Here is a 24,636-nt window from a genome sequence, read left to right on the forward strand (position 1 = left end):
ACTCCGGACCTTGCTGGGGCTCAGCAGCCCCTTCCTGCACTGTCAGCAGGCTGGCAAGACCCATCGGCCTCAGGTGACCTGCACACCTGTCTCAACGACCTGCACCACCATAGGCGTGAGAGAGCTTTCTAGACATTTTTTCTTTTCCTTTTTTTTTTTTTTTTTTTTTTATGGCGTCTTTCTCTGTCACCCAGGCTAGAGTGCAGTGGCGTGATCTTGGTTCACTGCAACCTCCGCCTCCCAGGTTCAAGTGATTCTCCCATGTCAGCCTCCCCAGTAGCTGGGATTACAGGTACGTGCCATCACACCTGGCTAATTTTTGTATTTTTAGTAGACAGGGTTTTGGCATGTTGGCCAGGCTGGTCTCGAACCCTTGACCTCAGTTGATCCACCTGCCTCAGCCGCCTACAGTGCTGGGATTACAGGCAGGAGCCACCATGCCTGGCCCTCTAGACTCTTAAACGGCTCGCCAGCATCCACATCAAACACCAGCCAGGCATATTCTACACCCTGCCTGGTACCAACACACTTAACTCAAGCGTCCCAATTCACTTCGAGGCTAAACTTGACTGTGCTCGCACACTAGTGACAGAGTGCTCAGGAGCCAAGCGCAGCCCTGTGTGGTACTGAGTGGCTGGGCCAGCAGAACTTGATAGGATATCCTGGGCCTTGACACTAGGCCAGTGGGGTCTGACCTTTAATTATGTTTGGCCATGTCCTGGCCGGCTCCTACAGACTCTGGTAACAGAAAAGCGGGGATTGGCTGTGGGGCGGGGCAGGAATGGGGCAGGCAGAGGCCAGCTCACATCTCGGGGCCAGCACTTGCCAACCTGGGCTGCCAGCAAGTCCCTTGGTAGCACTGACCTTGGATTTCTTTGAGAACAGAGAGGGTAGCTGGGTGGGGACGAGGGAGTGGCTTCCAGCAGCCCCTCTCCTCCGCCTCTCCTCCCTGGCTGGTAAATGTGAAGTAAAACCAGTCCTGACCCGAGTCAGCTTGGACCATGCGGCAGGGACTGCCCATCCAGTCTTGGGGTGCAGGCCGGTTTAGGGGCTGAAAGGAGGCCATGGGCAGATCCCGGCCATTCCTCCTAAAAGGAAAACTGCTCCTTGAGAATGAGCAGAGGTCCATGTGAGTCCTTCAGGGTAGTGACTTTTGTGTGCTGAGGACTGGCTCTGGGCAGGCCTGTGAGCTGCTCATGGCACCCATGAAGCAGGGCTGTTGCTGCATCACCCCAGCTTTCAGATGGGGGCACGGGGACAAGGAGACTAGGTAGAAGTGGAGCTGGACCCCGTCACAGGAGGCCCCACTTGGGGCCTCGGAAGCCGCCCCCTCCTCATTTTCTTTCCGGTGGGACTTCTCAGAGCCCTTCAGATGCTACCATAGTGGGCTGGACAAGCCTGCTCTCCCTCTGGAGATCTGGGGTGGGAAGTTGCGGGGGTCGGGCTGCGAGGACTTGGGGAGCTCAGTGGTAGGTCTGAGGCAAGAATAACCCTGGCTCAAGGTCTGGGGGCCGGGTCAGGATCCTCTGAGGGCAGCACGAGTCTACCAGAAAAGGTGAGGTGGTGTCGAAGGGGGTACGCTGTGGAGGCAGACACCCCTCTCCTCCTGGGCACCCAGCACCTCTTGGGGTCCCAAGTGATCCAGTCAGGCCTGTGCAGCCCCAGGAGGCTGAGCCCTGTGATGAAGATGCAAGAGGGCGGCTCTCGCTGTGGCTTTCTGTGCATGTTTTGTTTTTAAAAGGCAACAGGACAACCGGCAATTAACCCGCCAGCAGCTCCACCACCCTCAATAAGCACCTGTGGGCATGTCCTGCAGCTGCCTGCCGCCTCAAGGTCAGGGCTCCCAGGGACCCTGGCAACCACGTCAGCAGCACCCTGCCCCTCTGCATGAACGTACATGACAGAGCTGGAGCTGAGGGTCTCGTAGCTATTTGCCAGCCATATGGGGATGAACGCAGCCATTCTGGGAGCCCAGGCCAGGCCAGTGGCTGCAGTAGGGCCACTCCTGGGCTATACACTGGGGGTCCACAGCATCTCCCCTCCATGAGGTCCACTTGGCCTTTCAGCTGGGGCCCCATTCCCAGGGCCCTCTTCAGGATCAGAACCATCCTCGAGCTTGTGGGGTGCAGCTCAGCTTTGAAACAGAGGTGTGGCTTGGAATTCCTTCCCTGTCACTGCCAAGCTGTGGCATTTTGTGCAGGGCTATGGTATAAGGTCTAAAGTTAAAGCCAACATTACGTGCTACCTTGACACCCAGTGAAACCAGGAAGGCCCTGAACAACCTAGCTTCATGTCCCCATCTGGACTCTGCTTCTGTGGCTAAGTCCCCACCCAGGTAAGCCTCCTTCCCACAAGAACTGGGCACAGTTCCTGCTCATGCCTGAGTAGCAAGATGCAGCTCTCTGCCAACCCATGGAATTATTCAAACCAGCCAAAACCGCCTCTGGTGGGAACCAGGGGCCACCTCACCCCGTAGTTACTCCAAAGCCTGCCTCCCCAGCCCCTGCCTGTTCACTGTGTCCTGAGCGCAGCGTCCTCCTCTCTGGGCTCTGAGTATATGTGACAATAAAATGCCATCCACTCATCTATCCAGTGCTGGGTGTCATGTGTTCAGTCATCCCCGTAACCCCAGGACAGGACTCCCATGCTCACAAATGGAGTGAGTAGGAGGAGATTTAAACCAAGGTGCCTAGACTCTCCAGTCTAGGAAAACAACGGTGGCCCCACTCAGGGCAGGCACGGTGACAGGAGGGGCTTGCTAGGCCACTCCTCCCAGCCCTGGTGTGATGGGTCCTCCACCTGGGGTCCCCCCGCTCCCGACACATACACCTCCCACCAAAGCCCATCTCTCCACAGACACCACCTTGGCTTCCTCTAGAGACAGCAGGGACACTGGCTCAGGCCAGCCCCTGGGGGTGCAGGGCCCACCCTGTCAGGGTCCTACTCTCGAAAATAAGGCTCAGACTCCAGGGCTGCAGTCCTGACCACTGTGGCCTTATGTCCAGGCTCATCCTCTGCCCTTAACTCTGTCCATGTCCCTCTTGTCCTTTTCAAAGAGCAGACAGCTGCCCGGAGGTTCCCACTCATCCCCAAGCAGATGCCTGGGGGCCCAACCCAGCCCAAGGCGCAAGGCCAGGGAGTACAGCCCGAGGCCAGGGAGCACAGCCCAGGGCAAGCACGGTCACATTTTTTAAGGGATTGAGGAAAAAGAACAACAGAGAAGACCATGCAACAGAAGCGAGTGGCCGACAGCCCCTTGGTAGCGCCTTTCCAGAATGCCCCCCGCCGCCTCCGGATGACAGCATCTGCACACATCCGCCCTCCCCAGCAGGGGAGGCTGAGGCCCTCACATTCACCCGCGGGGCTCTTCTAACCCCCACTAACCTCAATAAACCCTCCATGACCTTCTGTAGGCTAATCACTCCACATCCAGCTGGAGTCGGGGCTCCCCCAGGTGACATGCAGACAACGGAAACATCATGACCTCAGAGCCGCTGCGCAGACCTGTCACAGGACTGCAGCTCCTGGCCCTGGGGACAGAGGACAGTGGCTGCCCACAGGGGAGACACACACCCAGGGCCCCCAGCACCTTCCAGGGCTCCCTGCAGCTGTTCTCCCTTGAGCTTTGCCCTGGATCTCCAGCCCTCCAGACTTTCCCATCAGCAGCCAGACCAGCACAACAGAGACCAAAGCTCTACCATTCCCAAGCTCTGTTCCCACCCAGGCCTCAAACCCACACCTTGCGGGCTTCCCCACTCCTGCCCAAGTGGTCCTGAGGACCTGGGCACTCCGAATCCCCCTCTCCTTCCATCGGCGGTCACTACCACTCCCCACCCAGCTCAGTCCTTAAGTGGAATCTTCAGAACACTCTTCTCCTCCCACCCGTTCAACTCTGTTTAGTAAGCAGGTACTATGTGCAAAGTAGGGGGCCTGCCCTTGCCGGGCCTACAGTCCACTGGTGGGTAGCCTGGAGGGATCAAGGAGTGATGAGCAGGAAGGACCGGGGGAGGGAGCTGTGCCCACACTGGCAGAAGCAGGTCTTCAAACCTTGGGCCCACAGGCTGTGGGTTCAGCCGTCTTCCTGGTCCTCACTCACCTCCTGGAACCAGCAGGGCCTGGGAGTAAGGATCCCTCCAGATGGGGGAACCGTCAGTGCTAGAAGAGCCAGGCAGCGTGGAGGCCAACCCTCCTCCCATTTTACAGAAAAGAGAAGTGAGGCAGGGAGGGAATGGTCATTAGGGCCCAGAACCCAGCTCCCAAATCTCCCCTCTGCCGGGAGCCTTTTCTGCCGCTGACAAGCCCCTGACTCTACAAGATGAGTGGCTGGAAATGCGGAAGCAACTCCTCCCCTCCCCTCCCTCCCTTCCCTGACTCAGGGATTCCTCCCTCATCCCCTCCAAATACCAACAGGGTGGGCCCTGCTCCCGCATCCAGTTCAGGATGCATTTGCCTTCCCCAGGGATCATGGAGGCTCAGGAACCTGGCATTGGACCCTGACCAGCAGGTCTTGGGACTTCCTGTCTACACAGGGCCACACCCAGAACCAGAGAGCAGGAGGCGATGATGCTACCCACCCTCTCTCCACCTGACAGATGGGGCCAGCAAAGGCCAGGACCCTCCGCACAACCTGGCTCCCTGTTCTTCTCTTGGTCCTCTTCGGGGCTGCTTTCCAGAAGCCTTTGACTAAATCAATTTGGTTTCCAAACTAATGACAAAGTCCTGTCTCTCAACAGTCTAGCTTAGCATTGCCAGATAAAACACAGGGTGCCCAGTTAAATTTGAATTTCAGACAAAGGACAAAATTTGTTTTTGGTATAAGTCTGTCTCAATTTCAGATACGCAACAAATAATTTTTAGTTTAAGTAAGTGTGTTCCACGCAATTTGGGACACACAGTGCTTATTTTACATCTTATGATTGTAAATCATACTTAATTGCTAAATCCAGCAGCCTAGCCTTGTTCCTTCACTGCTCCTAGGTGGCCCTCCCCCTGAGAGGGTCAGGCATGTGGTGCCCCCACTAAGCCCCCAGAAGGCCTGCCTCCCAGCTCCCCTAACTCCTCCTGCACCTGGATGCAGGGTCCCTTCCCCACAATCCCAGTTCAGGGACAATCCCCATCCTGTTGAAGGCTGACCCTGGGGTAGGGGAGGGGGCGTTTCCCAGGGATTCCCCCAACTCCTGGCCACCCTCCAAGTTCCTAGAGAGCAAACTGGAAGGCAGAGTGGGCCAAGAGTTGGGTGGGGATCCAAGCTCTAAAGTTGTTCCCTCAGCCACCCAGGGAGGGTGGGGTAGGGAAGCAGAGGAGGTCTCCCAGCAGGGAGGAGGTGGGGAGAGAAGCTGGAGGGGAAAGAGGGGGAGGGAGAGGGGAGAGGAGAGGAGGGGAGGGCTCCTGAGCCGGGGAGGAGGGAAAGGGGTGGGTTCCCAGGCTGGGAGGGGAGGGTCTCTGGGCTGGGAGGGGTGCTGCTGCCACAGGCGCATGCTCAGCTGTTCAGCTGTCCCTGCAATGCGGCGCCTCGTCCTCTATTAACCCAGTTCCACGGATTCTGCCGACCAGGCACTCATTATCCCCCTGAGCAGGGGTCTTTTTCTGTCTGTGAATTGTGCGGGAGCCACAAGAAAGCTGCAGTACTGGCTGTAGCAGGAAAGCCCGGGAGGCAGCCCCCGACCCACTGCACAAAGGGGTCCCAGGCAGGCAGGGTTCGGGCTGGGGAAGCAGGGGCGTGCAGGCTTCCCTGGGGTGCAGGCTCACCCCCAGCCCCAGTGACCACAGAGACCTCAAGATGGTCCCTATCCATCACGCCTTTGGGCAAGGAGTGTCCTCCCAAGACAGAAGGGTCCCTGGGGAGACCAGGTGCCCCAGAAAGGGAGCTGGGGTGAGCTGCACAGGCCTGCAGGCAGGAAGAGGACAGTGGTGATGCTCATGTCCTCTCTGCGGGGTGAGCTTGGGGCCTGGGAGGTGAGCCCCACTTGTGAGGTCAGCCCCACCTGGGAGCCCCACGCTGGCCCAGCCCTCAGTCTGCCCCAGCTGGGTGAAATCTAGAGTCCTCCACACCCAGGCTCTGCTAACCACCAGCTAGGGGACCCTGTCTACCTCTCAGCTTCTGTGGGACTCAGCTCTCCCCTCCATGTGAGAGGGGAGCCCATGCTGAGCTCAGAGGGTAGGAGGACGTGAGATAGCGTCGATGATGCCAGGCACACAGGAGCTCCACCTTGAGCTGAAGGGCCATTCCAGGGCAGGGACCCTGCACCAGGCTCTCCGCACTAACCAGGGTCACCCCGCTGCACTGCTTCCTCAGCGCGCTCCCCTCCACACAGGGCATCCAACAAGGCACAACAAAACTGCTCCCAGAATAACAGCCGTTCAGTGTCGACAATGAGCAGCAGGGGCTGGGCAAGTGGGCAGGGGATGGGGGTGCAGGGGGCAGATAACAAGACGACATGTTTTAAGACTTGTGTGCCTAATGATCTCTTTACCCCCAGTCAATTAATTTTCCTCTAACGGCTTTTGTTAACAGTAGTTTAATAATCTCTCGCTATTCAGTACATTCACCAACTTTGAAAGTCTCACAATCCTCTATTTAATTAAGTATTAAATATTAAAACATCGAACTGTTACAGCTTTAGCACCAGCTGGTGCAGTTCTGCAGTGTCCGCGTGGCCAAGTATTTCGGTAACTGGGGGGCCTGAGTGTTTCTGGAGTGGCGTCCTCCTTCCTGGAGCTGCGTGCTACCAGCCGCTTCTCATCACCAGGAGCCTTGAAGGACCAAGGCGGCTCCGCTCGGGCCTGGACATGAGCGGGTGTGAGGACACTGCCCTCCTAGTGACTCTCAAGGAGTAAGTGAGGCCCCTCCACTGGCGCTAGACCCAAATCAGGGGTAAAATGCAGCCAAGGAGGCTGTTGGAGCCTCCCCCACAAGGCCCAAGGGCCCAACATCCTTCTCCCCATCCAACCCTTGCTCTCTGGGTCCCCTCTCCATTCCCCACCTCCCTGAACAGCAGTGGGGAACGGAGAATAGCCATTTCGGGGAAGCCCCTGCCCCACCACGATGGGAAGGAGAAAGCCAGACACCCAGGCAGAGCCTGGGTTAGGAGGGGTGTTATGCTCTCCCATGTTTTCACAGGCTCTGGGCTGAGAGCCAGGAGGCCATCAGATGAACCAGCTGCATCTGCCCTCAAGGAGCACGTGGTCAGTTGAGAAATAGCTAGAGGCGCCTGCCATGGGGCCTGGGGAGTTCCAGGCCGGCTGCCGGCGGGAGGATCCAGGACAGCTTCATGGAGGAGGGGGCCCTGGGGCCTGCAGGTTGGGTGGGCCAGACGACACCAGAAAGCTACTGGGTATTCACGAGGGGTCCTCCGCAGCAGGACGCACAGGGTCTGGCCAGGAAGGGAGGCAGCAATGTGGAGAGGGATGGTCTCGGAGCCTTGCAACGTCCCTGTGAGGTAGACACTTTACAGCTGGGGAAACTGAGGTCTAGGACGACTGGGTAACCTGGCCACGGTCAGACAGCTGGGGGCAGTCAGGGTTGAAGCGGGGCATTCACCTGGAGGTGCGTGTCCCACAATGAAGCTCTGGGGCTCCATCTAAGACCTCATCCCTCACCTCCCCGATTCCCCCTCAGCTAGGAAAGCCCAAAGGGCCTGGGAGGGTTGGGGAACCTCAGGTCCCTGCACGGGGAAGGCGGCCCAGGGCAGCAGAGGCCACAGGACAGGGTCCTCGGACTGAGGTGGGTGGTGAGCGCAGGATTCTGCCTGCGGAAGGGGGCCAGGAGGAAGTGCCAAGCGTCCTTCCCCTACGGTCTCAGCAGACCGTCCAGTGCTGTCACCGCCACCCGGAGAGGCAGGCTGGGGGCAGGAGAGGGGACACCAAGGTAACACCCACAGCATCTGGGCAAGGCCAGCTCTGTCTGGGTCATTTTCTGGAGCCCCAGATTTCAACTCCAAGGGGATGAGTTTCCCTCAAAGCCGGGGCGGTGGGGCCATCTCCTTCATCAAGAGTTCTGAGGCTCCGCGGTGATCTAGGCTATGTGGCTACAGTGGGGCCCCTGGGGTGTGACCTGCACACCTCAGGGATGCTACCCAGGAGCGGGACTCAAGCACCAAGGGCAGACAACCCAATTGTGCAGGGGCTGTGTGACCCAAAGGTTCAATTCTGAGGAAACCTCTGAACCAGTAGAAACACAAACACAGGCTGCATGAGAGACAGTATCAAGGAATTACTGCCTGTTTTTCAGAATGATAAAGCTCCTGTGGCTGTTTTTGGAAACTTTTTCTGCTAGGGATGCATACTGAGATATTTATGCACTGAATGGTAAACGTCCCAGGATCTAGGGCCCAGATGGAACAAGACTGGCTAAGAATTGATAACTGTTGAAGCTGGGTTCATTCTATCATTTTCTCTGTATTTGGGAATGTTTGAAATTTTCCACCATAAAAAGTTAAACAGGAAAAAAATGCCCAAGAATATGGCAGGGTGAGGCTGTGCAGTCCTGGGCAGAGCCTGCCCTCTGGAGCCGCACGTGGCTGGGCATCCCTGCCCCTGCCCAGAGAGGCATCCCACGGGAAGGTCACAGCAGGGAGCTGGCTGCTGAGAATGCCAGGCAGTACCCCCCCTGGCTGGCTACCCCTTCCTCCCGCCACCCCACCCAGCTTGCATCAAATGAGGAAACAGGCCAGGTATGCAGCTTGAGAGGCGCAAGCACCTGGGAGCAAGGCCTGTGATGAGGCGCAGGGCGTTCACGGCAATACAAAGCAGCTCAGCTCTGCAGTCTGTGTGGTCAGCAGGGTCTCCAGGGCACAGCCATCCTCTCACTCAGATTCCCGCTACCCTAAATCCTTCTGACTCATAGAGCACTTTGAGAATATAAATAGGGGGTGTGAGGTTAATTTAGAGGAGCTATGTAATTCCACAAAAACATACTCGGGTGGTTTTCCGCTTGACCCTAACAAACTCCTACTCATCCTTCAACGTCCATAAAACACAACTTTTGGAGTGACTTGCTCCGACCCTTCAGGACTGCCTCTCCCGGGCCCCACCCAGCACACAGTGTCGTCGCTGCTGGTTTCAGGCTGTATCTGCTCATCTCCGTGTCCTCAGTGTAAACCTGTTAGATGAGTGAGAGTCTATGCCTAGGGCGTGTCTAAAGGGGTTCCTCTCTCCTCCTCCTAAGGTCTCACACAATTGAGGAATGAAGCAGAATGTGTAGAGTGGCCAGGAAGTCCTGGGTCTGACATGCCCCATGGTCCCTGGCCGAGGAGAAGCAGGCAGGGACAAAGTGATCCCAAAGGAGAGGCTGGCAGCACGGTGCTGCCCAGCATTCAGGAGGGAGGGAAGGCCCCACGGGACTCAATCTGTGGAGAGAGGGCCCACACTGCATACATATGTCACCAGGCCACAGGGCACGAGGCGGTGCTGCCTCACATGTGTGGGCCTGGGAAGTACATATCAGGGCTGCAGGTCTAGGTGGACAAGGCTTTGGAGGTCCCTGACAAGGAAGGGCCCAAAGTGGGTGGGGATGGCTGCTGACCTTCAGGGACAGATGGAAAAGCAGGAGGGAGACAGCCAGCTATGGGTTCTGGTTTCCCAGGCGAATACATTTGCACAGGCTGTTAAAACACCAAGTTGACCGGCAAGCAGCATTTTTGCCAAACTGAATTCACTGACACATGTCACGGAGCCTCTCCCGAGTGTGGGGTCTCAGTGTGTCTGCCAGCGTCATCAGGAATCAACTAGAGCCAGAAAAGTAGCAGCCTTTGTTCAACAGAACATCGCACAGCAGTGGGAAGGGATCCATCCCACGGACACACCCCAGAACATCACCCGAGCACAAGGCAGGTCGCAGTGGCAGCACAACTCCACTTTCAGGCTCAGACACAAGCGGGTGAAACGCCCATGTGGCAAAACAACAGAGAAGCGAGGCAGGGATGAGCATAAAATCAGGAGAGGGATGAGGGAGAGGGGGTGCCTGGGAGGCTCCAACGTGAGGTGTTTGAGGTTCCTGCTCTTCCTGGCTTAGGGATCCACCTTTGTGCTGGGTGATACTCCCCCCACCCCTCCAGAACATTTCACACTAGTGCCTCCACCAATGCCAGCCACAGAACGTCAGGGAACACAGAAGCCTCCGGGGCTCCGGGCAGGGCACACAGCAAGCACGCGGGAGGCGCCAGCTTTAACATGATTGCTGTCATCGCAGGGTGGCCGTGCGACCTGCGCCGTGCCTGGCATCTCAGTTTCAAGCCTGCTAGAGAAAGGATGCGCTGGGCAGTGCCAGGACTGAGGGTCCAGCGGGGCCACCGGACACGTGTGGATCTTCATCCATGATGGGGCAGTCACGTGACATATGAGCTGCTCCCTGGGGCCAGGAGGACAGCAGGCTGTGGCCCACACTCGATCATCCCCATGCCTGGGCTCAAGCCAGCAGCAGTCACTGGGTGGTCATGAGGAAAATGTGGCCACCGCAGATGACCACACTGACCCACGACTCCCAGCAGCACAGGTTTGGAGGACAGCAGAGGCAGCTCGGATCCTGTGGTCCTGGTATGGCCGCCCATTCAGGGTCTGTGCACTCAGCAGACACCCCAGGACCCTGGCCAGGCCTCTCGGCATCAGCAGCTTTCTGCCCTCTGCTCCCGGAGACATCTGCCCCCCAGCACCCCAATCACCCTTGGTCCCACCCATAATGACACACTCAGGCTGGTGTCCCCTCTTGCCTCAACCACATGGCTCAGTATCTGGAGGCTTCCTGGACACCCCTCCTGAGTCTGGACTCAAATCTGGGCTACAGAGGTCACTCCCTCCCACTCCCACCTGCTTGTCCAAACACCCCGGAGCTCATCGAAGCTGACCCTTGGAGCAAGTGGCCTTCACCTCCGCCCACTGCTCTCCCAGCCAGGGGCCGCTTCCAGGACCCCCACCTCCCTCGCTCCAGGCCCCTGGGTTCCCTGACGCATCTTCCCAAGCAGGACCTGGGAGGACCTCTCATTCCCTCAGCTCAGCTTGGGCTGGTCCCAAACTAACTGCCGGAGGGCCAGACAGTCCCATTCCAGAGGCTCCATCATGTTCCACACATGCACCTACACATGCATGTGAGCATAGACACGTGTGAACATGCATAGGTATGCTCACGCACACACAGACCTCCTCTCCGTGGTGCCCTGTGACAGGCAAGGAGTGCCCAGGCCTCAGGGATGTCCCTCAGAGACCCACAGGAACTGGCCACAGGCACAACTGAGCACCGCCCACTTACGACCAGTTCTGTGTCTTGATCAAGAAAAAACAAGCTGACTGTCCTAGGTCCTGGAACACAGCCTGGCCCACCCACCCCACCACAGGCTGGGCCCCAGGGGGGCCAACAGAGCTGACCAGCAGGTGGAGTCACAGGACAGAAGGGAAACCCAGGCCCCCACAATGTGTGGGGAATGGCTGGGAGCGCATGCCTCTGGACCTGCCCCAGCACACTCCTCAGTGTCCCTGCTGAACCCCTCATGGGCTGGGACACCCACAGGGGGACTGACCCAGCCCTGGGCACCCCCAAGCCCCTTCATGGCTCAGTGACAAGGAGGCAGATAAGGGCTGGGACAGGAGCAGGTCCTACTACAGCCTAAAGGACCTCCCCACAGCCTGGTGTCAGAGAATGCTCCCAAGAAGGGGAATATGGCCTAGTATACAGCAGTCGCTCAAACAACGCCGACACATCGCTCCACAAATCGCACATGCCCGCCCCCACAGGTGGCTGGATCACTGTAAACTGCAGGCCACAGACAGTAGGCAGCTCTCCCACCAACCCAGAGGAGGCCCGTCTCTGCCCACATTAGGCCCTCAGCATCTGGCAGCCTGGCCAGATGGGTCAGGGCCTCTCCAGCTCCCAATTAGCTCAGATTTGTGCCTGGATGCTAATCAAGGCTGCTGGCAGTGCCCTGGGAGGGGAGGGGCTGAGAGCAGCAGACAGGGGCTTTGCTTGGCTCCCTCTACCAGGGCATCATCCGGCCGGTCCCTCCTCCATGGACCTGCACCATATGGGGCAGCGACATGGGGCTGCCACCTGAGTGAGGCAGCCCACCCACCCTGCACCCACCTCCACAGCCCCACCTGGTGCTCTGGCACACCCCACTTTGGGGCTCCAGCAGGACCCCTGCGCGAGTCCCTCCCCACCGCCTCCTCAGATCTGTGCTCCAACCACAACAGCTGCCCCAGGATGCCTCTGCCCCTCACCATCAGATTTGCCGTGTGCTGACTTTGGGTGTTGTTTGTCCTTGACCTGCCCCACAGGACAAGGACAGCACAAGGGCAGGGAGACCCCGTGAGGGCAGGAGCCTGTCTGCTCCATCACCATCTGCAGTGCCCAGAGCTGACCGTCGCCAGCAGGCTTGGGAGGCACATCCACATGCCGAGGGCCACCTGGGGCCAGCACCACTCGAGGCCCTTCCTCGCACACACCCCGCATGTCTGAGAAGCCCTCCCAGGGCAGGCGGCAGTGCCCTGCCACTGTGTATAAGACTTGGGCTCTGTTAGTTAAGAAACTGCCGGGTCACCTCCCAGTTGGCCATGACGCCAGGACTCTGCTGTCAGAAAGCAGATGGCCAACCGCAGCACTGCCTGGTCACCCGAAACTTTGTCACTGAGCTCTCATTCGGCCCACGGCTCCCAGGGCAGATGACATCACCCAACCACCATGGCAGCCTGGCCACCTTGAACCTCTTGCCCTCCAGCTCTGGGGGCAGAGACCCCAGTACACTTGGGAAGGGGAGGTGAAGGGGGGCCCTGAGAACACCCTAACCAGAGCACAAAGGTGAATCCAGGGGTCTGAGGGTCCCTCAGCACCCCCACCAGCCCGGGCCCCACCAGGCCAGAGGTGCCCTCAAGTCCCCAACACTCCTGTGCCTCCCTGTGCCACAGCCTCCACTCCAGGAACCCACTGCATCTGTGCGTAGAGTCACAGGCCAGGTGGGCCAAGTGCTGGCCAAGCCCGGGAGGAACCTGCTGCCCAGTCCACAGGGCACGGCCTCCAAAGCCCCTGCCCCAGCCTGACAGCAGCTGCGCAGGACACTCCCCATGCCCTACCTCTGGCTGATAGCTTCTTGGTGTTGATGATCTTGGCTGCATACTCATGGCCGGTGCAGAGCTTGACACAGCGTCGGACCACAGAGAAAGCCCCCCTGGGGAGGAAAATGGGGGAGCGAGAGACAGAGACAGACAAGGAGAAAGAGAGAGAGTGGATTAATCTCCCCATAAACACTCCCCATTAAGCATTCAGCCATCAGCCCGGCCTCGGGTAGATGGCTGTGAGTCAGAAACTGTGAGGAAGTGGGTGCTCCTCACAAGCCACTCTCAGCTGGCCCCACTCAACACCAGCAGAACAGAGGCCGGCTTCCCGACGGCTGGCAGAGCCCTGGCAGATGGCACACCCTGGGGGGCTGTGCAGAGAAGGAGGATCAGTCAGGCCCTCCAGAGGGCGGCGGACAGGCCCTGTTCAGCTTCTTGTGACCCACAGGCCTGTATCCTTGTGGGTTGGCTGGACCAAGAGTCTACGTCCACAGGTCTCTCAGCAGGCATCCTCGGGGGCTCTGTACCACATCCATGAGGCCCTGCTGAGTCCTCCCCAGAGGGAAATGAAGCTGGCCTTGTCTGGAAGGCCCAGCTCCGGAGGGCAGTTATATTGGGATTTGGTGCGGTCGGACACGGAGACTCACGGAAAGGTTTGTAGGGAGGGAGGAACATCACATCGTTAAACTGCAAAGCTGGAGGAGAGGGTCCTGAGATCCTCCACTGTCCAGGTGTCATCGCAGAGGCCATGGAGGCCCAGGGTAGGGGCAAAAGGATATTCACGAACTGGCAGCCTGAGGGTAGGGAGAGGGGAGGAGGATGGGGGACAGAGGGAGCTGACCAGCACCAACCATGGTCCAGAGCCCAAGAGACATATGGAAGGAATCCGGTTAAGGCTGCTGAGGCCATCGAGAAGAGGCCCTGAACGTACCCCACAAAGCCTGGCCTGCAGAGGAGCTCCTGCCCCAGCTTCAGGGCACCCTGAGGGAGTCAGTGCCACCCAATGGGAGCCATAGAGCCTATGAGGCAGGAGGGGAGGGGGCTGGTGCCCACCAGGAGGCACCGAAGAATCTGACTAGTCACCACGGTTGATTTAATTTGATTTCAGATTATTTTCTAAGAACAGCACATGTAAGGCAAGGGGCCTGGTCAAGAAATGTCACATGAAGGGTCTGAGTCCAGACAGAAGGGCCAGAGGATGCTCTCAGGCTGGCGCTGGGAGAAAGAGGGGCTTGGAGGAAGCCCACCAGGCAGGCACCCACCAGTGCAAACCTGAGCATGCACGGCCCTCCTGTGTCTGCACCTGCAAAGTGCCCAGCCTCCCCGCTACAGGAACAGCCTCCCCTCCCAGACAGCTTCCTCGGCCTGGACAGCCTGAGATACCCACACGGGAGTGCAGGCCAAGGGCTCTGCGTGGTGGAAGAGGAGCGTCTTACATACGAACACCGTTTTATCTACAGTCCTTTGTGGAAATAAATCTTTGTAAAAGAGTACTGTTCAGTTCCTCGGAAAGATAAATAATTACACTAAATCTAATTGAACATTTTCTTAATGACTCAGGTCTTATGAGCAGTGACTGTGCTTGGGCGGCCGCTGAGCTGCATCTTAACTTTTTAAAGTAAACCCATGAACAGGGACAGGGGCTGCCTCAGGAGATGCGGGGGGAGACGCAGCGGGGGGAGGCGTGGCAGAGGGAGGCGTGGCGGGGGGAGATGACGCAGCGGGCGGAGACGCCGCGGGGGCGCTCACTGTTCACTCCGCATTCTCTTGCTCTGTTTGATTTTTTCACCATGTGCATTGATTATGTTCTCAAAATGTTTTTAAAGAAAAATATAAAGAAAGAATTATTGTTTTTAACATATGACATTAACTTGGGAGACTGAGGTGAGGGCAAAGACCATGGGCTTTTTGCCTGGTCTGGCTTCAATCCCGGTTAGACAGGGTGACATAGCCCTCTGAGCCTCAGTTTCCCCATCCATATGACCAAGCAGAAGGGCTTTCTGGGGCCACTACTGTGTGGCTGTTTGCCAGACTTCTTGATCAGGAGAGGTGAGAGCTTCCCGAAACAAGTCCTGAGCTACCATCTGTCGCGCTCTGACCCCTAGAAGGCTCAGCGGCCTCCGTGGCCGCAGGGCTGACCTGGCAGGCCTCCACTGTGTGTTCTGGACCAGGCCCTGAAGGGAGCCGGGAGTCTGGGCCTCCCTGCTCTGGGACCCGATCACACACTGCAGGGCTGACCCTCAGTGGGAAGTTCAACACACTACACATCTATGCCAAGTCGATGATGCCCGTATGGCACCGCTGTGGTGAGCCCATCCTGGGAGCCGGGAGGAGACCCAAGTGCAGCTTCCCACCAGCACAGCAGGCTCCCAGCTGCTGGCCGGACTCAGGTACAGGAGCAGAGGGCGGCAAGCCACAGCTGTTCCCAGCACATGACATCCACGCACCATACCACCAAGAGTCTGGCAGCAGGTGGGTGGGTCTAGGGATTCCTCCAGTTGGTCCCTCTCCCCTCCCTGGGTCAGACAGCCCCTTTCTCCTCTGCAGAAGGCTCCAGAGCCACCCCTGCATCATTGGCCTGGGTCGGAGCAGTCAGCAATCGGCGAAGGCGGGGCAGGGAACACAGGTAAGAATGCCAGAGCCAGGGGGCGGAGGCCAGGCAGCCCACAGAGGAAGGAGGAAGGCATGGCTGGGGGCTTCGGGATGAGTGTAGGGTGGGAGCACCAGGCTGCACAGTTGCAGTGACATAGGAGGTGGCAGGCACAGTGCCAGGCACCCGGCAGATACTCGTAGAAAGGGCCCAGGGGTGTAGGGCCCGGGGGTGAGGAAGGCCCTGCTCTTGGACACAGGCCTGCAGGTGGGGTGGAGGCACCCTCAAGAAGAGAGGACAGGGTTCCCTTTCCCAGGGACTCAGATGCCCCTAGAGGGAGAATGTGGCCAGCTGGGGGAAGAGCAGGAGGGCCGCTCCCAAAGACACCACTGCCCCCTCCGCCCTGCTCCTGGGCTCTGCCTTTCCCACGCCTTCAGTCCCTCACTGCAGCCCCAGACCTTCTCTGAGCCCCAATGTCAACGCCGCCCCCAATCTCTCCGTCTCCTCTCTCCTCTGGGGGACTTAAGGAATGCATGCTTAAGTCTCCCACCCCAGTCATTTGCCTGCTTCACCCACCACTTCCCCTAAACAGCACCCTGAAAGGGGCTCCTCCCCATAATGGCTGTCCACTCGCACCCATCCTGCCATCTCCCCAGGGGACTTGGGCTGGCAGCTGCAGATCCACCTCTGCCTCCTCCCCTTCCTGGTGGTTCTGCCACTTGCCAGACAGCAATCTGTCACAGGAAGCCCCCTTGGAAGTGTCAGCCCTCTTGAGAAGCGGCCACAAACACGTTTAGCATGAGCCATGCAGGCCACGGCTGGGGCCCCAACATCTCTGGCTTCCCCCAGAGCAAAGAAGCCAGCACCATCACCATCCTCCCTTGCGACCCAGTGCTTGCCCACCAGAGTTTATAAACATTGAGAGACAACACTGACAAAGAGCCTAGATCTGCATCGTAAGCCTGTCCCTGCTACCAAGGGCAAACTCCTATGTGTCCTTCAAGATCCAATGCAAACAGCTGCCCCCTTTCCCAGCTCGCACAGAAAGTCAGCTTGGTCTTTAGATATTGCACCTCGCATGTTCCTTAGGTTAGTTTACTTAATTATTTACCTGTTCACTTTTGCCACTCCCCCTTCCAGTGGCTCTCTATGGGCAGAGTGCCCTATACTCTGGACCTAGGTATCAGGCACAGTGCCTAGGCTGTGATATAGGAGCAAGAACTGACCTGCAAGCAATACAGTGGGCTGTGGAGCGTGGAGCTGCTGGGCCTCAGGGCTTGTCCAGCCCAGCAGTACAGGAAGAGCCGCCCCTAGAGTGTCCCAGCAGGAGGGGAGACCCACCAAGGTTTCCAGGGCCTGTGGGTAGATGGGTCTGTGCTACAATGAGGCCATAAGGCCCTGGTCAGAGCCAGGGGCTACCCCAAGTAAATAAGGCCTGGAGCTTAGGCTCCCTACCTCCCCACCAGCACACAGACAGGCTCGAAACCCCATCTTCTTGTTCGGAAGCACGGGCGGGCCTAGCAGGTGGCAGCATGGTCCTCAGGCTCAGCAAAGAACACCTTGGATGGCACTGCAGGTGCACAGACTGACCACACGCCTGCCCCTGGGGTGTGGCCCGCCCCAGGCAGCTGCAAGGGCACAGTGGGTTGGGGCAAAGGCAGGAAGTAGCTGGAAGAGGTGCTCCTATGGGATCCCAGGTCGATGTTCCTGTGGGCTGCGAACTGCATCTGAACATCAAGGTTGCCTGCATGATGGCCTGCGTGGGACGAATGCTACTGAGCCAGGCTGAAAGCAATTTTGAATAACCTATTCAGATCATGAGGCCCCCGGGCACCTAGCATATTATGGTGCTTTTAAAATCAAATAAAGCTAATTAAAACAAAAAAATACTCTTTGAGTCCTTGCTTTGTGGAAGGCTCTGAACGCTGTCTCATTTACAGCGGGATCAACAGTACCAGGGTAACCTGTCCTGAAAGAGAAGGGGAAGAATGGTGAGAATGGAGCCCCAGAACTACGTGGCCTGTTTCTGACTGCACCTGCTCAGGCACCTCCTTTATTGCAGGGGGCTCAGCCTCCTCACGCGATAATAGGGTGAAGGCCACCTGCAAGGAGAGGTGCTGAGTGTAGCTGCCCTGACTGCAGCCACCCAGGGCAGTCGGTGTTTCACGGGCATCCTGTGGGCTCCCGGGGCTTCATGGGCAGAGGCAGCAGGAAGCGTCATTGTCTGCAGGATGCCCCATCCGCCTCTGTCTCCTCGTCACGTCCAGTCTATGGCTTCTCTGGCTCCACAACAGACTTCTGGTCCAGGCCCTGGCCTTCCCAACTCTGAGCTGTCCCCCCACCCCCATGCCTGCAAAGGTGGCCAGTTTCAAGCCTCTTCCCTCCAGTCCCCACTTGAAACCGGCCACCTGTTGCTGACTATCCATGGCTCCCACCAACCCCCACGGAGCTCCCCACTGCAGGTGGCTCTGTGGCCTGCCCCTCTGTGGCCTGCCCCGCTCTCACTAGGAGCTGGTCGCACTGCGGCCCTCCCCAGCTTCCTACGCCTCTCCCCGGCGAGCTGGGAGGAGGTGTGTCCCTGAGCAGCATGGCTGGAGTTCGTGTGAGGGCCCAGAGAGCAGGAAGGTGCTGGGTCTCACTCACCTTGCCCCCAGCAGGACCACGCAACAGCCCCTCTAGGGCCCTCTCATGCCTCACCTTCACTGGTGAAGAGTGGGGGTTACCATGATTACCGGCTCTTGGGGTGCCAGTTAAGAAACTTGGTAATGACACCAGGGAGGGAAGGTTGGACCCTGGGTCCCCACCGCCTATCCCGTGTGGTCACGCAGACCTTGCTCAGGCGCCCTCCCCAGCCACCTCACAAGGGCTGGTGACTTCCATCAGTAATACAGCAGTGACTGTCCCCCTACACAGAATGAGGTGACACATGCACCAGCCACAACACAGTATCCGGCATCCAGAAAGAGCTGGCAGTGTGATTCTGCTCTCAGGATGGCATGGGTGGGGACCCGGGCTCTTGAGGCTGCCTCCTGCATGTGATCCCCAAGACAGGCTGCTGAGCTCCCGCAGGGCAGCGCTGGGCCACACAGGATCAAAGCGGCCTCCGCATTAGCCCACTCGGCACTTGGATTCTGTTCCCTCAGAGGAAATTTCGGAGGCAGCAGCTTCTCTCCCTGTTCCTCTCTCTGCCTCCCGCAGCCCATGTCCACAGCGTCCAGTTTCCTCCCCGAGCACTGGGGCCTGTGCCACCCGAGCCAGGGCCGCCTGCCTCAACCCTGAGCCTCGCAGGTTGGCTGCAGTTCACAGGCGTGTGCACACACGTGACGCGTGCACTCTCTTCACGCAGACGTTGTAGAATGGGCTGGAAATGTCTCTCGGATTTCCAACAACAGTGACAGCCAAGGGCCATGGGACCCCTTTGATCTACAGCAAGGCTGCACGCAATCCCAGGAAGTTCTTAAATTTTAGAATTTTAGAAAGAAGCTAAGGAACCTTGAGTAAAAGCAAAAGATCCAAGTCTGGCTGACCTGTTTTGTAAATCGAAATTTCCCATCCAGGTTTTGCGTGTGATGCTCCCCACGCGGGCCAGGCACTGTCTCCGTAGTAACAAGCACAGCTCCCTCCCCCCGCAGGTCCTCCAGAGCAGGTCCTTCTGGAAGAGTCTGGGCCAGCCACAGAAGCACTCTCAGGCCGACAGCTTTATTTCCTGCTGTAAATTAATAAATGGTTGTTCTGAAACCAGCCTCAGGCCACCTACGTCCTTTCTTGCCTGGCTGGCCCCAGGTGGGCTCCATGAGGAGGCCTGGGCTAGGGGCGGGGGACACCCAGAAGGCACAAGTCCACTGATCTCACGCAGACCTTCGTGTTTTTCTTGTATGGGTGAAACTAAATCAAATTGGTATTTATTTGTGTGTCGGCTTAAAAACACAGTTCCTACCTTTCATTAAAATGAGCTCTTGGGAGTGCCAGAGGGGAAGGTCCTTTTATATTCTCATCTTGACCTAAGCAATTTGGTGGAAACAGTAACTTTTATATGGAACAGAGCGCTGAGGTTGTTGTGGGCTTTTTCTTTTGTGTATTTTTCTGCTTATGATAATACAAAAACATAACTCACGTTCACAGTAGATGGAATGTATGTTTGTATTATTGTTATGTTTATGATGTTTGCTATGGAGTAAACAAGAGGGTTTACAGAACGCGTTGACGTCGCCTCCATAACCCACAACACGGTCAGTAGGGCCCCACCGATGTTTGTATGTGTGCAAGTGTGCAGCTCTGCACCATGGGGAAGTGTCTTCTTACACAGTTAAGGGGCTCTTGCTGCCACTTTCCACTTTGTCCCCTCACTATGTCCCCCGCACTGTTAATGAAGCCTCAACAGCATGATCTGACAGTTGCATACTTCTTTGCTCGTGGATATCGTCCTATGGATGCCTGCACGGTATTTACCCATCCCCAGCCTCTCTGGCCCTGGGGTTTGGGCAAGGGAGGACAGTGTTTGGGCTCCTGAGGAGTTTCGGACAAGCATGTGCCCCGCCAGGCAGGAGCTGGAGTCCCCAGGCCCAGAGCAACAGCCCACAGGGAGGCGGGTAGGCATCCCTCCCTGCAACTGGCAGGACGTTCCCCAGGCAGGTGCAATCCGAGCCCCCCGGGCTGTGTTGTCCACTCTGCTCAGGGCCCAGGCATCCTGGGTTCTAAAAACTAGGTCTGAGGTGACCCTACTGGAGACAAGCAGCTGGACACACTCATTTCTGCTTGTGAGACCCAAACTCGCTGTGGCCTGGGCCGGCACCCAAGCACGTGCCTTATCAGCATGGGAGTTTCTATTTTGTATTTGACTTTTGTATTTAACATGACTTCACACACGAGTCCCACATCTTGACCGAGATCACATACTCACTTATAGGAAACAACGTTCCCTCAAGTTGACACACCACTGATAGCTGGGTGCTTCCTCGATTAGCAAGCATTTAGGAGGTCTCTAACTTCCCTTCTCAAAAATGGCCTGCCATGACTGTTTCAGTTATTTCAGTAGCGTTCACTTCCAAAAGCACAATTCACGTCAGCAGCAATGGAAAATCATTCTTCCAAACTTGGAATCTGGGTAGCTCACACAGCCCCAGAGAGACTTCCCAAAGCTCCTTCCTGCTTTGGCCCAAGGGCTCCCCACCGCCAGCTTCGGAGCCCAACGAGAGCTAAAGTCCTAACTTATCCATGCTTTATGAGTCTGCTCGGGCTGCTGCAACAAAGTACCACCAACCAAGCGGTTTAAACAACAGATATATATTTTCTTACAGTTCTGGTGGCCAGAAGGCAGAGATTAGGGCTGGTTCCTTCCTAGGGCTGGGGGGAGAATCTGTTCCTTACCTCTCTCCTTGGATTCCGGTGCTGCCTGCAATTCTTGGTGCTAGTTGGCTTCTAGATGCGTCACCCCAATCTCTGCCTTCACAGTTACATGGTATTCTCTCTGCGTGTGTCTCTGTGTCCAAGAACACCCGTTTATAAGAATGCCAGTCATATCTCCAATATGACCTCATCCTAACTTGACTAATTACATCTGCTACTATCCTATTTCCAAATACAGTCACATTTTGAGGACTGGGCTTCCACATACATGAATTCTGGGGGACGCAGTTCAGCCCAGGATGCAAGCTGAGCCCAGGTCTGCCTTGTGGAATCTGCCACTGTGTGCAGCTACAGCCCGCAAACACTTCCCAAATCACACCCCTCAAACATAAGCTTCATAGGACATTAACAGATGCTAGGTATAAAAGGGGTTCTGTGAGAAAAGGAGTTTGGGAACCAATAGGTTAGACAGTGCTTCCTTCCTTCCTTCCTTTAACTGCAGGACTTCTCAGGGCCTTTAATGGGATCATCCGTACTGTGAATCTCCAAGAAGGGGGTATGAGGTTCATCCTTTTCTTAACCTATTTGACCACAGAAATCTTTATTCAAAAAGGCTCTGGAGGGCCAGGAGTGGAAGGAGAAGTAACTTCTATTCTTAGGACTCAACACTGGCCTGTTTCTGAAACCCTGTGTGATCCACTGAAGCCACAACAGATACTTCTGATGAAATGAACACATTAACAAAGAAACACATGGCAAGAGCCGGGCAGAAACCTCTCCTGTCCATCCACCTGATGTCCACAGGCTCATCCAAGGAACACCCAAACTTGACGGCTCCACCCCACAGCAGCAGCCACTGCCCTGGGGTCTCTGTGGGTGCATCTCAGAATGAGAAAACCCCAGCAGAACTCTCTGCTCTCTGCTCCTCTCAGCAGAGTGGTGTGGCTGCCCCTCTCGGCCTCCTGGGGACCAGGCGCCCCTCCCATCAGAGCCCCTCTCTCAGGGGCAGGGCCCTTCCCACCCACCTTTGCAGGAAGCCACTTGCTTCGGTGCTTCAAAGTCTCAAACCTGCCAGGTCCCTGGTCACCGTTCTGCTAAATTTCCTCCCAGATACTGAATGCCGGCTCATCATCTGGTCAAGCCAGGAAAGTATATTCAGAGACACCATTTTCTTCACATTTTTGACAATGCTATGAGCAGAGCACAGGCCATTTCTTAACCAAATAAGCTCATGATAAAATCCCCCATATGCCCTGGTGAGGTTCACAGGTGAATGGTGATGCATGGGAGCACTTCCACATTTTCACATGGGTCAACGTGGTGGTCGTCACTTCCAGACAGCCAGATCGAGTCTGTACAGGTTTTCCTCCCATATGTTGACAATCCTGTATAGCAGTGGTCCCCAGCCTTTCTGGCACCAGGGACTGGTTTTATGGAAGGCAATTTTCCCACAGACTGGGGCGGGGGCTAGGGGAAAATAGTTTGAATAGAAAGAAACCGTTCCACCTCACATCATCAGGCATTAGTTAGATTCTTTTAAGGAGCGCGCGACCTAGATCCCTCGCTTGCGCAGTTCACAATAGGGTTCGTGCTCCTATGAGAATCTAACACCGCCGCCGATCTGACAGGAGGCGGAGCTCAGGCCATGATGCTGGCTTGCCCACGGCACATCTCCTGCTGTGCAGCCCAGTTCCTGGTCCGTGTACTGGTCCCAGTACTGATCTGCGGCCTGACGGTACCCGGCTGTACAGGATAGGAGAACAGTGTGATTTTTGACTTGTTTCTGTGACACTGTCTTCAATTTCGGCCTCAGGGGCCTCACGTCTCATACTGCCCAGACCCACTGCCAGGATCTGCTACAGCCAGGACCCTCTGGGTCATTCTGGAGAGCTCAAGGCAAGAAAGCCAACGACAGCAAGGCAGTGGGCAGCAATCTGCGGTTGGGTGAGGTCCGACTGGCTCTCAAGGCTCCACACATCCCCAGAAAGCTAATTCTCCCTCTTCCCACCCAGCACCCCGCACGCCTGGCTGACCCCTCTCCAAGGAAGGAAACCCCCAGTCTCTGCCTCTCTTCTCGGGTCCTCCTGCTCTCACCAAAGTCCCCAACCCCAAGGGACCACATCAGATGCCCCTGTCTGTGTATCACAGGGCTGACGGAAGGGGTGCAACAAGAGGCAGGACAAGGGCACAGGCATCCTGGGATGCATGCTGCTGATGTGATGGGTGGCCTGAGACGTGGTACGCACAGGTAGCAAAAGGGCTATGGAACAGACAGTTGGTCCCCAGGCACTGATTGCTCCCTCTCTGTCCCAGCGACCAGCCCAGGACAGGCATGCAGAAGGCCCTGGGCAGTGCTTGCCCAGGGATGGTGGGAACGCTGGGGCTTGGCTGCATGTGCCCTGGGATTGATTGGCAATGTCTGCACTGAGCACCAGAAGGGGATCACGGATGCACATCATGAGATCTCTATGTGTGATTTAGAAAGATCTATGAGTCAACAGGCTACCTCCTGGCCCTGGATCAGTCCCTCCTGATTTGTATAAGTGTCATCTCCTGGCCCTCTGCTCCTCATCTCCCCAAGTGCACCCAAGCCAGCACCCTCACCACCTTGGTACCCTGCCCATGGCTTGGCCATATATAGGCTGGTGTATGTTTGTATGACAATTCTATGGGGGTGCTGGCCTCTCTAAGACCAAACAGGACCCTCCCAGGACACTATGGCAGTGCACCCACCCCTCCCAACAAAAGGTCAGCTAGGTCCCAGGGAATAGCAGAATCAGATACAGATGGAGATTGGCAGATGCTGTTGGTGTATCCTTCCCAGCAGGCGCTGCACTTTCTGTCCCACCTGGGATGCGGAAAGTCCAGGGAAGACAATCAGGGCCCACAATTCTGGACTCAGAAAAGCCAAGGGGAGATTAGAAAGATGGGAGGTTTGAATCAGGAAGACCTGGGGTGAATTCTGGACTTATAACTTAGTGCTGGTCTGCAAAATGGGTTTGATGATACATATTACACAGGGTTGATGTGTTAGAATAACAGGTGTCTACCTCAAATGACACTGAAAAATAACTTCTGGGTAGATTTTTTTTAAATACCTAAATGTAAACAAACAACAACAACAAAAAACCCTAAAAAATGTAAAAAGCAAAGCTTAAAACATTGGTCTAGCATGTGAGAAGCTTGGAAGTCATCACTCCCGTTCTTACAGACAAAAAGCTAAACAAACTGAAAATCAACAACTCTTCTTAGATCCATCAGAGAACTGAGGTTGCAGGAAAACTGCTGCCTCCAAAATTGGCAGAGAGAGAGAATTACAACTTACCATCACTTCTCAGCCTTTCTTCAAAATCAAGTGCGAAGAATCACAACTTACCAGAGCAGAAACCTCCATGGAACCAGTACTGGGGCAGGAAAACCTAAACTGTAATTGCCGAATTGCTAAATGCTCAGTGTGGACAAGTCTGAGAATTCCAGGGTGCGCAGTCTTAGCAGGGCGCACCCACACTTTTGTAAGTTCTACCTCCAGGAGCCCTACCAGGTTCTCACAGCAAAGACTGCAGGAAAACTCCCCAGGGCTTCTGGCAGGGGGAGGAGAAAAGTATTCATTTTGAAATATGCCAGAGCGTTCTGTTCTTCTTAACAAAGCCTGCCCTCAGGAG

The 24,636-nt window shown here is 56.5% G+C and overlaps 1 protein-coding gene across 9 annotated transcripts in view; it reads right to left on the reverse strand.

Annotated features, from left to right (window-relative positions):
* Positions 1-24,636, reverse strand: part of CAMK2B (calcium/calmodulin dependent protein kinase II beta) — a 108,687-nt gene that overhangs the window by 54,000 nt on the left and 30,051 nt on the right. For all 9 annotated transcript variants that reach the window (XM_023226338.2, XM_023226342.3, XM_023226339.1 and 6 more), the window contains exon 2: positions 13,057-13,151. In XM_023226338.2, coding sequence (XP_023082106.1) covers positions 13,057-13,151 — 95 coding nt within the window. The remainder of the gene's footprint in view (positions 1-13,056; positions 13,152-24,636) is intronic.

This window comes from Piliocolobus tephrosceles, chromosome 8 (assembly GCF_002776525.5).
Source record: "Piliocolobus tephrosceles isolate RC106 chromosome 8, ASM277652v3, whole genome shotgun sequence".
NCBI classification, from domain to species: Eukaryota; Metazoa; Chordata; class Mammalia; order Primates; family Cercopithecidae; genus Piliocolobus; species Piliocolobus tephrosceles.